Source organism: Anguilla anguilla, chromosome 13, assembly GCF_013347855.1.
Source record: "Anguilla anguilla isolate fAngAng1 chromosome 13, fAngAng1.pri, whole genome shotgun sequence".
NCBI lineage: Eukaryota > Metazoa > Chordata > Actinopteri > Anguilliformes > Anguillidae > Anguilla > Anguilla anguilla.
Window position 1 is genome coordinate 27,923,479 of NC_049213.1, and position 15,481 is coordinate 27,938,959.

Consider the following 15,481-nt stretch of genomic DNA (forward strand, 5'->3'; position numbering starts at 1 on the left):
GAGGGTGAGAGGCTAGCCAAATTCACGCGCGCACCCCACTTATCTTTCACACATGATGGACTGGGGTCCAGCGAGTCAGGAGCCTCTCTCCCATTCGTCTGTCTGTCAGACCAAGCTCCAGCCTGTTCCGGGTCAGTGCTCTGACACACGCCCAGACGTCCGTCCTCCCAGTTTAATTTAACTAACCCTGCACTCTCAATGTCTCATGCATTTATAAACTACATTCTGAGAACTCAACACACATTCATTCAATAAGGGACCACACAATGAGTTTCCAGCCATAATGCATGTTATATTTCTCACAGCTTGCTCTTGTAAAAAGGTAGAATTTCTACCCTAGTTTGAAAAACCAGGGAAAGTCAGTTAGTTTGTACATCAGCTGCATAAATGAATTGACACAGTAAGAACATCATATAAACTTTATCAATTCATTTCAGCAGTTAAAAACTAGATATTGACATTTTCCTGATGACTTCTGACTGTTTACATGATTTTTGACGCCTTGGTCTATCAAAAAATGTTTTTTCATCGATAGGCTTGTTCGTCAGTTGTCGAGTGGTTGCAGGCAGGCTGTCTGTGGCTGGGAACCACCGGCAGTGATTCCAGAGCGACGCCCGTGAAGCCCGCCGCGCGTCAGGCTCCAGATACGGCCTCGTGGGATACCGTCCCCATTTCTCATGCGGAGCCTGTCAGGCACGTGCCTGTTCGCCGGGCTCCCAGCGCTGGCTGCCAAATGCCATCCCAGCTCAACTCACAAACACAACGCTGAGCTCAAGTCTAGCGAGCAGGCATCTGCGACGTGCTGCACCGCACACACCGTGACTGACACGTCCGTATAGCCGACAGAAGCCCATGGTTACAGGAACACCACAAAGACATGCAATATCCTTCTTTCCTGTCGTATCGTCTACGATGAACAAGCAGCGAGGACAGCGAGTCTGGCTCTTTGATCAGTAACTCGATCAATGTACTCTCGGTTAAACATGAGTGTCTTTCAATTTTATTTAGAACTTACACAGCATAGTATTTTAAACATGGTATAGTACATTAAATATGAACTGGGCTGTACGTGTGGCCTCATTTTTATTCTGATCCTTAATCACGTACAGTATTCACATTCACATAGCCAGTCACGTCCACAGGCCATCTCGCTTGAACGTCCCCTGTCTCCTGGACCGTTGTTCACTACAACGACCATACGGTTCTGGACACTCGTTTGCAGCCGTAAGTATTTATTCATGCCGGAAAAGGACTTGACAGGTCTTCCGGAAAACTCAGCAGAGGTGCCGCTGACACCAGCTCATTATGCTGCATTATTGATCATTGATAGGCCTGCCCAGCGTCTGACTAGCCTGAGCAACAGAGCCATGTAGCATCATGCAGCTGTAGGATTTGCTGACACCTGCGGTTTCAAATGCAGTGAGAAAATGCAAGTGAAGCATCAAGCTGAAGCACCCTCTCTGAGCACAACGAGACGCGGTCCACGGTCCACGATGCCGACCAAATCCTGACCGAGCGTCTGCAGGCTGTGACCGGGAGTCGCCCAAGGCCAACACGTAATTGGCCAATGAAGGACGACATTACAGGCACGGCACAGAGAAAAGCTGCTCTCCCTTACCTCTAACCAGCAGAGTGTGCCACTCAGTTTCCTGATGTTCCATGAAGATTCCACCTGAAAAACAGTCGTCACACCTCAACACATACAAAGTCACAGCAGAGACCTCATGCCCTCCCACGCCCACCCCCCCCCCCCACCCCAGAATCTTAAATGTATTTGAGCCAAAATGTATCTTCAAATGCAAATGCTAGGTCCTAAAATAAACCAAAGACCTCAAGTATATTTGGGGATTCAAACGTCCCAGGGGCCTCAAACACACAAGGGGCCACAAACACAACTCGTGTTTAAAACACACCGGAGATGGAAAAGGCACCCAGGACTCCCATTAAAATCGTCCTCCTCTTACAGGGCCGTGCTGATGTAAGTGCAGCCGGGCGCCGCGGTCTAACATTTCATAGGCTCAGCACCACAGGGCCCGATTCGCGGCCAATAAAAGTGATGCAGCGCTTTCAACAAAAAAATCCATCGCCGCTTAAGACCGACATCACCGCTAAGAGTGCGAAATAACAATAACGCATTCATCAAGGCGGGAGATAACCCCGTCCGCTTCAGACTCGCGGGTCCGCTTCCAGAGGCTAACGACTCCCGCCAGGAGGCAGCGGGAAACCGCGCTCGGTCGCGGCAGCTGTTCGGCTTGCTCCTCCGTCCAGCACATCTGTCTGCGGCAGTTACGCTTTCGCAAACTGCAATTACAGTTCCTCTCAAATTTACTGCAACGAAAACTGAAGAACTGAAGAAAAGCGCTCTCGCATCCTCACTGCTCGCACATTAACCTCACAGCCGGCCAAGTGCAGCAACGGTGTCCATCAACAGAGATATGAACCCAACCCACTGCATTCTGCCCGCTCTTACAAAGCTACAGGGCTAGCTGTTGGCACCACTGTTTGAGGAAGAGACGGGTAACTCCTTTGCTTTGGTTGTCAGAGGCAGTGGAGCCACGCATTCCTTCAGGGCCAGTGGTAACCTACCCTGTTCCTGGAGGTTTTCACCCCAACCCTAACAAAACACACCTCATTCAATAGCTACAGATCGCATTGAGCTGCTGATTAGTAGAATCAGGTTTAGCCAAATTATGGTTAGAATGAAAACCTACAGGACAGTAGGGTTGGTTACCACTGCTTTACGGTGTGGGACTTGTGACTTGAGGACAGCGTGTGGGTTGAAACTTGGGTAAAATTTTAAAAAAATAATCCAGTATGCATTCAGTGGGAGGGGACAGCCGTTTAGAAAATATCGCCTCTGCATATCGCCCCCACCCTTTCCTGACCTCCACTCACGTTGTGCTCGCCCTCGGTGGTGCGCACGTCATACGTGTACGCCAGGATGATGTCCAGCAGGCCGAGCCATGTATGGAGGCGGGACTTCCTGTCCAGCAGGTACGATCGGTTGGTGAACTTCCTCAGCTGGTCCTTCTCCTCTTCTGAGAAGGTCAAACCTGCAAGAGGTGGAGCAGACTGTTAATGTTGGGAAAACAACTGAAAAAAAAGAGCGCTCCAGATTCTCAAACAGACCAGTCATATTCGGCACAGAAACACGTCTTGACTTAATTAAAAACACGAGACTAGCGCTGCTGGGACCGGATTGTGAGCCTGAACGAGGAAGCCCAGCCGTGAGGCGGGCGGGTTTCGGAAGGCTACTGCGCTTTTCTGCCGCTGTTGTTTGGGAACGCTCGACAGCCCCTGAGCCTTCCCCTCGAAACCAGCCGAATGTTTAACAAGCAATTATCCCGGAGCCAAAGCCGCTAAAAGCAGCGCGGGGAGTTCGCGGCGACCGGCGGGAGCTCGTTGAATCTGAGAGGCTTCATCCGCGGCGCCGCGGCTCTTGATCAATGCGCCGCAGACTGAAGTGATCGCCGCGCGGATTCAAACGCGCCCCCATGCTGGAGAACTAAATTAGGATGAATATCACACACCCCACGAGCAACAGATCGAGCAGCTCGCCTTCTCATGCACAACTGCTTCTCTCGTGCTCTCTCTCATCTCTCGTTCACACACACGCATGCACACACACACACGCATGCACGCACGTGCACACACACACTCACACACAAACGCACACACGCATACACACCCTCACTCACACACAGCTTTTGCTTTCTTTAAGCAGACACATAAACAACGTCCATACCAAGATTCACCAGAAAAAAAAAGAAATAAATAAAAACATTTGGAGCTGCTTATCTTTAAGCACCAGAGGGTTGGGTGTAGGCTAAATATAAATACAGGGGACGGTCTCTCAGGCCAGAGCTGCTTGGCTTCTGGCACACGGTCCTTAGCTCTGGCCATGAGGGACAGAGACTGCTGCAGCAGACAGGAGAATGAGACGTGCAGGGACTGGTCTATCCACTCATCACCACTTCTCTAAAGAAAGCTCCACATCCTCCTGCTGCACTTTAACTCAAACTGCCCAGGGAACCGCAGCGAACAGTAGTTACAGTACCCACAATCCCCCCCCTCACAACCCACAATCCTCCCCTCATAACCCACAATCCTCCCGTTTCAGGCCCAGTCATTAATGCAAAAACTCTCTTACGACGGACGCTGACAAAAAGACTGGTTCCATACATGACACCAGGGACAAATTTGAGAATGTCATTGCCCGTGGAGTAATCAAATGGGGGAAAAAGGGAAAAGGAAGGATCCACACACAAATGAGGTGAAAGACAAGATCTCAATTTTCAGGACTGAGGCGTGATCCAATAAAAGGGAGGGAATGAATAATTCACTCGGTCATTCCCTCCCTCCCTCCCTCCCTCCCTCCCTCCCTCCCTCCTGCCCTCCCTCCCTCCCTTGAGCGCTTGTGTAGTGCTTTGATTCCGCGATCGTTCCACCAGCCTCAGGAGAGCTCGTGACAGTTTCACATCTGTCGAGGAAATCTGTCCAGAGACGGAACGATATGGATGTCTTTGTCTTTCGGAGAGCCAGATGGTGTCTCCGACACCATGTTAATTCTCTCCCTCAAAATCCGAATTAGAGTGGAGACAGATTCTGCTCCAAGGTTCTGGAATCTGAAACTTTAATTGCCTGCATCCTTCTTGGTAACACCGGGAGATGCGTTTTCTTTTTTTGTTGTTGTTGTTGTTGTTGTTTTTTTGGAACTTAAGACTACAAAAAAGGCTCTCTGATATTATAATTACAATAACTGGTGCCAACAGAAATTCACAGCCTCAGATGGACAGACAGTGACCACCTCTGACTCTCATTCAAAGCAGCTCAATTTCACAATCAATCTAGAATAGTATCCTTGTCATTTCGCAAGGAAATTAATTACGGAGTTTGACACATTTTAACTGAGGAACCTTAAAAGAAAAAACAAACGTGAAAGATGACAAGAACGAAAGCTATGGTGAACTGAATTGACAGTTCTGAACGAAGGCCGATGGGTGACACTGTTCGTTCTCACTCCTGCTGTGGACGAGGCCTTGTTTTGATGCGGATGCCATCTGTCGCCGGACAATGTCAGGGTTCCTTATTGTGCCAAAGACCTTGCTACACCACTGCAATAAATCGGCACTTACAGAGGCCAATTTGAATTTTTAACTGTATTCAAATTTTAAACAGCAGTTCACAGGCAAATGAACACCGACACCATGCCCTTAACTTAACCTACCACAGATGAACCAACCCTATAAACGTATGAGATTCAGGCACTTGAAGATTTAAGATTCAAAGTCAAAATTTCAAAGTAAAAGCCACAACATCCTATATTGTACTGGATAAGAAAACAAACAGTTCTGAATGATGTGGACACACTGGCATGCCTTAAAAGGTGAACTTTCAATTTAGTATGTACAACGCATCAAGCCATTACCTGGAAAGCACTCAACAGCAACCAGCAGCAAAAAAACAAGCACCTCTGACAAAAGACAACATTTATCCAGACAATCTGAGCCCTACTGAGCCCGTCAAGTGCCACCAACCAGGCGAGCTAGCAGGAAACGGTGCTGTCAGACATCCTCCATCATTCACTGGTCTACGACTGAGCCCCTGCTGTGCGTTCTGCTGGCCCGTGTTAGAGAGCCTGACGGACGGCAGCCCAGTTAAGACGCGGCAGAGATATCCGTGTCATCTCTGCTTTTGTAGAAGGGCGGCGGCAGCGGCTGCACAAAGCTATCTCTTCCATCTAAATCGGCCTCAGGCGGGAACAACGGCCGGCGGGAACATAATCTGCGGCTGTTAAATTCATCTGAATTAGCGGGCTGTTAACACCGCGCGCACGCAAGCCAGCGACCGGCTACACGATCCCTTATCACCTCCATCTCAGGAAGAAAAACTCCACGGGCTCAAGTCAACAAGCCAGAGATCTCTGAGGAGCATTGATTTCACAGAGAGAGAGAGAGAGAGAGAGAGAGAGAGAAAGAGACTCATTTCATAACTGACTATCCAGTCTTTTCAAACATGAAATAGCTCCATATGTGAGCCAAAACAATCACAGTTAAAATTTATTTTTGAATCCCCTTTCCAAACTTGAGCCATTCATTCACAGTGTTCACACCTAGCCAGCCAAACTTTGGTTTCAATCAAATTAAATTAGCGTAAGGTAACGGAACATTCACTTAAATAACAGAATTACAACGATCTTGAACAGAATACAACACAGACCACAACTTCACCACTTAAAAAAGCACAGTCTGCACCAGTCATTTTTGCACCTGTCGTCATTTTTGGTCTGATTTTAAAGCATTTTACATTTGTTAAGTGAGAGCCAACATTCACATGAATGCACAATAATTCAAACTGACAGGAGTAAAAGGAGCCCTTTTTGTTTCCAGTGATATCACACCACCTGCTGGTAGAAATCCATAATTGCATTATTTAAAATACATATATTTTTTCCCCACAGTTGGGACACACTCCTGCAATCCAACCGCAGTATAATCATGACCGTGTTCAATAAGAGTGCGTGAGAATTACGCTAACACAGCAGTCTCTGAGTGTGTCTCTTGCCTTCTTTGTCTCACCAAATTTGGAATTGCCCATTGCGCCTGGAAGTACCAGTGAGCCCACACAAAAAGCACTGTGGTTGAAACGTCTGCCCTCGCCACCCTACAGTTACATGATACTGCAGGAGATGCTGGTAGCCAGTGGGAGCTTGGCATCTCATTTACAGCAGCTAAATAACCCTGCCCAAATGAAGCCAGCCCTACCCACGTGAGAGGAAGTCAGCTGCACCCTCACTGCTGCAGACTGATTTCAAGGCCCAGGCTAGCCTGGCAGGAACCTTTCAACTCATTAGGAGACTATGACAAGCGTGATTTGTGTTGCCAATGTCTAGCGTTATTTAACACTACAAAAAGCTTTAACTGGAAAGGTGGGAAACACACAGGTAATCAGGCACATTAAAAACTGAATGGGAGGGAAAGAACCGACCAACAGAAGATTAGAAGCATCTCCCATGATTACGCAAATTTACAGGGAGGGGAACGCACTCACCTGGGTCTTGGCTTGATTCACACCACCATGGACAGAACTTAAGCAGGTTCTGGACTGCATCATCTTCAAACAAGTCAGCACTGAGGGACAAAAAACACAAGCACAACCTCAACAGAAGGGCCTCCTATTTCACCATTAGACCCAGAAAAACGGATCAGGACAGAGAGCACAGGGAATAAATATTCGTCACTAAATATTATTTCCACACAGCGAAATCTCACATCACATTTATCTGAAATTTGGTTTTAGCATTGAAATGAAACGTGCACTAGGGGAATGCTTAACCAAGGGTGCGCAAAAACGACGACAGGCTGGACTCTGCTGAGGCAAGGCTCTGGCTCGCAGGTGATTGGTCGGGGTCTGCTGAGGCAAGGCTCTGGCTCGCAGGTGATTGGTCGGGGTGATCTGCGCTGGTCCCAAACTGGGCCCACCTCATTATTTTTGAACACATAATGCTGCATCTACATTTAGGCTACCAAAATGTGAAAGTCCATCTGGCTTATACTGTGCCAACCGCTTTACAGCATTTTACTGAGCCAAACAAGTCAGCGCCAACAAAACCTGAACACAAGAGATGGGATCTGTACTGGGGTTAAAATGGTGCAGCTTGGTTTGGAGTTTGGAGACTGATTAATTAATACAGAAAGCCTTAAAAATGGCCATACTGTTCTCTGCATATGCATTTTCGCAAGTCTAAGATGGCAGTAAATGCACAGGCACACCTTTATTTAATGAAAACATGCACTCATTCATTCTCTGATTGGCTGGTAACATCCCTGACCCCTCCCATGTGTTTTATAAATACCAACTGATGCCATTGGAGTGATGCTACAGAATCTCCCAATTCAGACTCAACAGGCTGAAGCACTCTTGTACAAGTACTCAGTGTACTGGGCAAGTGCAATCATGGGATCTTATTCAAGAAAATGGCCAGGTTCGATATTTCTGAAAATGGGAAGCACCAAATGAAGGGGGAGATAAGTGTTGTGTGTCATGTGATGTCTATGTGTGCAAGTGAATGTCAATATGTAGAACAGTGCTGTTAGTTAATGAACAAAACACTGCCTTGTAATAGTTTTTTTTAAATGTATATAAAAAATTTTTAAATGGTGAATTAAAGAATATTTGAGGTCCAAAGTATCCGTGGACAATTATCTATAAATCCTATTTAATCCCATTCATTTTATTAAATTTTGTCATCTTCAGCAGACAAGCTTCCCACTGACAACCAGCCAGTTAGAATTCTGAGATGGTATTGTATGACAGACAGCAGTGGCAGTGAATGAAGGTTGGAATACTATGAGATTTTACACTGGCACCTAATGACATGGATGGCAGGCACTTGGCTTTCCTAGCTCGTAGCAAGGAAAAACCCAAGTGGTTGGTTCAAAGCAAATCCTCACTTTTTAATTCTTAGAGTAGTCTTGTTTCCACAAGAGCTGGTTGATAAGTCTACTTTGAGTAAATTTATTTTACAGAGCGCTCCAGGGTCTCTCTGGGATTTGTGTAATGTTGTCTGAGTATCAGGACGGTAAGACGGAGGCTCTAGGATCTGAATGAGCCTTTGTTGAGGCTGACTGAGAACGATGCGGGAGACAGGGAGACAGACTCCTGCATATTTAAACAGGCTGGCAGGAGAGGAGAGGTTCCTGCTCCTGTCACTGGGGGGGTGGCAAGTCCCTCTGCGGGCTGACTGTTCCCCCAGCCACACCTCCACTTCCCTCCATCTCTACCTCTCCACCTCTCTCTCTCTCTCTCTCACCATGACTGTCTGTCTCCCCCCCCCCGCTCTCTCTCACTTCCTGTCTCTCTCTATCTTCCATTAGTTCACTCACTATCTCTCCCTGACTGTCTGTCTTTGCTAAAAAATGAGGTGCGAGAACACAGTTCTGTCAGTGCCCGGACACATCCTGCTGTTCTGTGCTTGTGCTGCTTCTGTTTCTCAATGCTCCAAGCCAGGGGTGTAAGCTACCTGCTGGCCTTAACATTCTTCTAAATAAGCCAATCTGACACACATCAAATAAAGAATGCCGGCTGAAGGCTATGCTTGTATCCTTTTCCAAATAATTTCATTGTGGTTTGGTACCAGAGCGACCTAGTGATGTTGAATACAACTAATAAGCAATTTAAAGTTATGCCTGGGCATGCAGTGCACACCAGCAAATGCTGCTACAAGCAGTGCAGAAAGGCTCATTATCCAGATAGACTTGTACAGTATGTACAGCTGCTTTGGGCAGATAATCAGAAAACTGAACTAAATGTGCCGCAGTGGCTCACACACCCACAGCGTTGAGGCCGGTATACTGGCTCACACACCCACAGCGTTGAGGCCGGTATACTGGCTCACACCCACAGCGTTGAGGCCGGTATACTGATGGGAGGAAAGTCTTGGGACCAGAATTAGAGTATATAATACTTACAGATAATGGTCTGGGTCAAACTTGGCGATCTCCGCGGCAAGACGTTCCCGCCTCCTCTCGGCTGCCGTGGCTCCGTCAGGCGTCTTCACGTCCACGACGTCACTCAGCTCATCCTGATGGGAAAGTCGGACGGGGTCACCGTCCGCACCCGTGACCGGTCTGAGCGTGTGCGAAACCCTGGGCCCGACGGTGGGACTGATGCTCTCTCTGCCGCTAAACTCTCAATCACCACAGCTGAGCTGCAGGAAGACCTCAGCCCTGCCGTCACAATCCCTGTCATTAGCCTCCACGCTAACGCTAACCCGTTATCCACTGGGCCACAACATGCATCTTCTTCTGTATCTTCCGGATACAGATTGACAGTAGGAACAATGGAAGCACCTGGCTGTCTGTACTGGAGGGGGTGGGGTGGGGGGTGGAGTGATGATTTGTCTTGAGGCCTGTCAGGCTGGAAGACTGAGTTCACAGCGAAGCCAGGTGTGAAGTCTCACACAGTTTTCCCTCAGCAGTATCTGCACCAGTTCCCCAACACTTCTCTCTCTCCTGTCCACACACACTACTGATGAGATCATTATCTGCTTTTAATAGACTCGCCAAACAGACTTACTATCACACTTTCAGCAACATGTTAACACCCATTTACTGGTCACCAGGCAGAATAATTAAATGGCTTAATTCACAACCAGAAGGCTGCGAGTTTGAATCACATACAGGGAGTGTCTTTGCCCTTACACCACTAAGTAAAGTACAGTAGTTGACCTTGAACTGCACTCAGTAAACACATCCTGTAGAATGATTGGACAAAATGTAAGAATGATGGCAATGAGACTTCTGGAAGGATCTGACAAAGCAGTTTAGCGTGAAGTGCTATACCAATGGGTACAGCAGTGCTACAGCAGAGCAATAGTTTCTCACCCCAGAAAAGATTACCTTCTGGTTCACTGCATGGTGAACAAAACTTAACTACATAACCTTCTGCCCTGCTAACAGGCCGGGTCGAGCCAAAATGGTGCCCGTTTCACGCAGGGCCAACAGCAAGCACGGGAGCAAAGGAACAGCACACCCGACTGAAGCGACCCATATAAGGAAAAACTAATAACAAGAAGCTACTGCCAGGACTGTCTGAATCCCAGACGGAGAGTTATACTCGTCTGTTGGAAACCAATAAGATGATAAAAAGGACTGTCAAAGACAATTTGTGTTTCAATGCATGCTTGTTATGAGCAAATGAGAAAATGAGATTTGCATTCAGACAGTCTACAGTAAGCTGAAAATATGAGGCCAGTGAAGAGTGGCCGCAGAGGGAGATTTCTGATGCAGTCTCAGTGGAATTGGAACTCTGACACATATTCTGATTCTCAGGAGTGAAAATGTATGCAAAGCTGGCTGGTATTCACTCCAAAAAAACAAACAAATGAAAAACCCTACGGTGCAGCAACAAAGAACTGAATTTAAAAATGCAAATGCAGACAGTTTAACAAACATTCCCAGCTTGTTCTGAGATACCTGCAGTCTGGTGAACACGCCTGATCTGAGATTCCCAAAGCCGTATTTCTGGTGAGCGTTCATTTCTTCCTCGGAGGTCTCTTCGTACACCTGCTGATCGACCTGCCAGTCAAACTCTTCCTCATCATCCTCCTCTTCCTCCTCACCATCCACATTCCCGCTACAGGCTTCTGAAGAACACACAAATAAAGAGCTTCAGCGCTGGAAATCAAGCATTCCACTCAAGTGCACTGTGCCAGTAGCTTCATTCAATAACCAGAAACACAAGGTTTATAAACAATGTCCAAGGAAGGTCATACTGGCTCTCTCAGCTTTTTTGCTGTGGTGAATAGCATTTGCCTTGATCAGGAGACGGCAAATGCGCTGCACTTACCCATGTCCTCCACTAGGGGTTTGGCTGATCGAGATCCCTTGGGGGCTAAAAGACTGGTCAACATTTGTAGCCCTTCAAAGTGCTGGCCGGGGGTCTCCTTTGGGACACGCAGGGTGAAAAGGCCTGGGAAACACACAGGTCATACAGAGGCAGTCAGGACAGGCCAGATTAATGGTCACAGAGTGACAAGAGATCAACAGCAGAGGGAAGACCTTCCCAAGCCAAGGTCATGGGGGCTACAGTTTTCAGCCGGTTTCACATTCCCCTTGAGCAAATGACCATCTATTGGCACCACTAACTATATGAACCGAGAGACATAGCTACTCATGGGTCAAAGAATGTTATCATTTTACACAGCTGAGCTGCGGCCTTCTGGGACAAAGGTTGGGCACCCTCTGTTCGTCTATACACAAAGCACTTAGCTCTGCGTAGTCCAGATCTCTCAAAACGGCGTGTCTGCTCTGTAAATGGTCTACATGGACACTAAATCTCAAGCCCACAGCAATGCCAGTTTGGTATCGAACGCAACATTTGTATATCTGCAGAACCAAGATACAGTACTTCAAAAGTGATCAGGATCGGTCTCGTTTAATTTAATCACGACGAGACGAACATTTCACAGTTTCGTGCATTTTAACGACAGCATAAAACTTTGGGCGCGGTGTCAGATTATTTACCTTTAAAACGCATTAAGCCTCTGATTGCCTCGGCTGTGGACCTTTAATGAGGCTCGTTGAGTCCAGAAGAGGCATCTAAACGGTTTCTAATTACTCGTGTAAACAGGGACACACATTACAGCTGCTTCACTGCCAGCTGTTGCTGAATTATTTAAACACTGTGTGTCAAACAGAGCATTATGGGAATAAGGCGCAGGGGAGGGGCCAGTACACAGACATATAATTCCTTCTGTATAAACCAAACATAACTGAAACCACTAATTAGCAACTCATTAAAGAAAAACTGAGATTTTAAGAGTAAACCAAAGGAAAACCATGCCACAGTTTTGTTTTCATGTTGCACATGTTCATGTCAAATGCATCCACATTCTTGCATAAAATGCAGGGGGAAAAAAAAAGACAAATTGCGAGTGTGATACACAGCTGTTCATTAATAATTATGCAATTGAAATGGAATTGTATGCAAGTATCCACTTTGTGAGGCTTTCAATAAATAATACTGTTCTGCACTGTCAAAGCCATTTTTAAAAAATGTCAAATGCATATACAAATATACATGTATACTATATACAGCAATATATAATTAATATAACAAATACAATAGAAATATAAATGGTAATAACATGCCAGCTGAAGTAGAAAGAGACTGCAGGGGGGAGGCGGAGCATTTATTACCACATTAACTAAATCAATGGCCTACTAAATCACAGATAACTCTACATTTAATTAAGACCATCACCAGCATTTAGTCAAAAAGAAAGGCACAGGGGATCAATCAATTAACGCCTGATTGAGGCTATAACTCACACACCCATAATGCTGTGTACCACTGTCTGGTGTCCAGGATGAGAGAATCTCCAATCACTATGAGCAGCAGCGCAATGACATCACAGATATCTCACAAAGAGAAGATGGCCACTTCTATTGTTAAAATAATGAACAGCCATGACCCCACTGTCACTACATGCTTTTCTTTCTTCTTTACTTCTACGGGACAGATGGATGGTGACACTGACGGTCAGTGAAATCATGTCATGACATCATATCCCGATATCACTAGACATCTGTCAGTGAGATTATAATTTTTTCTTTTCAGTTGAAAAGATCACACTTGGTTTAGAGTACTCTTTTGTTTTCCATTCTCTAAATGTTCAAGTGGATGTCTATATCCAGTTTTTGATAAATTTTTCAATAATAACAATATTTACAACTGAACAAACGGTTTTGGAATATACAGGTATGGGTGGTGATAGTGATAAACGTGTTAAAAAGCAATATTGAGAAAACACATTTCGTTTAAAAAAAGAAATTAAGACATTTCTCAGTATGAGTGTGTCTGGTTTTCGAAAAACCTTTTTCTTTTAACATTTTACTACTTCACCCATTTGTAGTTGTGAAATCTGGATTAACACAAACAGTTAAAGGGTTTTTGTTTTAGGACACACTTAGATTTTTTTGGTATCCTTTTTTGGAGGGGCTGGACATGACGTAGATTTGGTACTTGTCCAGTTTTCATTTGTCTGGACCCTGTCTTCATGTGTTCTGTTGCTTTACAAAACATGCTGAAGATTAAGACTGCCTCTGTTTGTGGCACTGGAGAACAGGCAGTATGACCATCTGACACATGCGACAAACCTGTAAATTCGGAATTAGTTTATGCAGTTTGGCAAAAGTCTTTTTGGATTTGAACAGCAGGATCACTCAGGACACTGCAGTGAAAACTGTCATTTATATTGTGCCGATTCCTTACAATTATAGGGGGTGATTGCATCTCTGGTGTTGCATGATTACGACACAGCTCCTAAGCCAGGGTAATTCATTTCTGAGATGGTCCATTTATTTTTATTGCCCATGATGTGTTTTGCTGTGCACAATATATTCAGCAGCAGAATCTCTGATCACCCCCCTCCCCCCAACAACCCTTCTCTCCTGAGAGCCCCCCCCCCCACCCCCCCCCCCCCCCCCACTAAAGATGAATTGCAGTTTTAAGTCCATTTTATTTTACCTCAGAAAGGCAGAGGAAAATGTCATCTGCACGTGTGCACTTTTGTGATGTATCTGCCATTGCGGCTCTTAGACATGGACGTGAATCACGCATGCTGCAGGTTCTATTGTCGTGTTGAACGGTAATAGTAAGAGGGCACGCCTTTATTTTCCAGCAATACATGCTGAATGAGAGTGATGCAAACCTATGTCAATATTAATGCGTGTGGAGTGGGACAGAGTGCAAACACCCACTTTGTAAGGCAGTTTCAGGTCCAACTATGCCTCATGTTTTCAATCTCGACTGCTATTCTGCCCTGTAAAAGGCTTGTTTCATGTCAAATGCACAAAAATTAACATCTAGGACTCTTGTTTTAATGGTGAATAATATTAATGTGTTTTTTGTTAGATTAGCCATTTCCTTCACCACACCTTTTTGGTGATTGCTTGGAAGTTATGGTGCGTAAGCTGACAAGGGTCTATGCTACTGTAGCTGGGAGCAGTAAATATCTGGTGATAGTGTCACCAAGGGAGGAAGGCATTCACTTGGCAGTGTGCTTCCTACCTCATTGCGCAGTAGTTTCTCCAGCTGATCAGGCACCTGTGCCAGCTGCATTAGTAAAGCAGGGCTTTGGTGAAATAAATCACTAGCAGAATTCAGAAGGAAAAGAAACTGGTGGCTGCATGTAGTTCAGATGCATGCATTCAATCTGCACAGCAGAAAGGGAATTAGGAATACTATTAGTACTATTAGAATACTTTCTGAAATGGGGCAGAAAATTGTTAAAAAAAGCATATTACCTTTGTCAACATCAAATGAGGCCTTTTCTCTCCCATCCTCCACTATTCTTCCAGGTAGGGTCAACCTGGTGAGAAAATGATCAATAATGAAACACAGATATATGTTTTAAGGTTATTGGTTCAAATTCCAACTGAGCCTTTGATTTAAGCGCCTTGAACAAGTACATGTATGGCTCCCATCTCCTTTGCACTTGTTGCATTTGAAAATTCCTCATTTGAAAATAAGCACTTTTCACCCCACAACAGTCAGGCTTTAACACAGCTACAGTCTGTATTTCGACTGGCACAGACATGCTGAAAACAGAGCATAGTGGAGCTGCCAATAGAGGAAGACTGGAAAGCTTATGAAACCACTGCCAGCTCTGCAGTTAAAACTCCACACAAAAAGCCAGTGATGAAGCACACAGACAAGCAGACAACCTCTCTTTTCCTGAGCAGGCAGCTCACCTGAGGAAGTACGGTTTGGCGTAGAACTTGAAATCCTCTCCGTCGATGTAGAGATCAAACTCTGACGTCCGGGTGTAGGGAACACGGATGCTCAAGAGGAGGAAGTCTGCCTCCTGGCTGAGCTCAAATGCTGGGGTCAGCATGATGTGGCCTGCGGGCAATCTGAAAGACAGGCCCAAGGGGATCTGTGGTGCAGCAGTGTTGTACAGTGCTAAGAGAACTGG

The 15,481-nt window shown here is 45.9% G+C and overlaps 1 protein-coding gene across 1 annotated transcript in view; it reads right to left on the minus strand.

Moving 5' to 3' along the window:
• shq1 (SHQ1, H/ACA ribonucleoprotein assembly factor) overlaps positions 1 to 15,481 on the minus strand; it is a 37,603-nt gene that overhangs the window by 19,539 nt on the left and 2,583 nt on the right. The window contains exons 2-9 of the mRNA XM_035388605.1: positions 15,258 to 15,419; positions 14,811 to 14,875; positions 11,350 to 11,472; positions 10,977 to 11,146; positions 9,471 to 9,583; positions 7,051 to 7,130; positions 2,896 to 3,053; positions 1,619 to 1,672 (exon numbers count right to left, since the gene is read on the minus strand). Coding sequence (XP_035244496.1) covers positions 1,619 to 1,672; positions 2,896 to 3,053; positions 7,051 to 7,130; positions 9,471 to 9,583; positions 10,977 to 11,146; positions 11,350 to 11,472; positions 14,811 to 14,875; positions 15,258 to 15,400 — 906 coding nt within the window. The 5' untranslated portion in view covers positions 15,401 to 15,419. The remainder of the gene's footprint in view (positions 1 to 1,618; positions 1,673 to 2,895; positions 3,054 to 7,050; positions 7,131 to 9,470; positions 9,584 to 10,976; positions 11,147 to 11,349; positions 11,473 to 14,810; positions 14,876 to 15,257; positions 15,420 to 15,481) is intronic.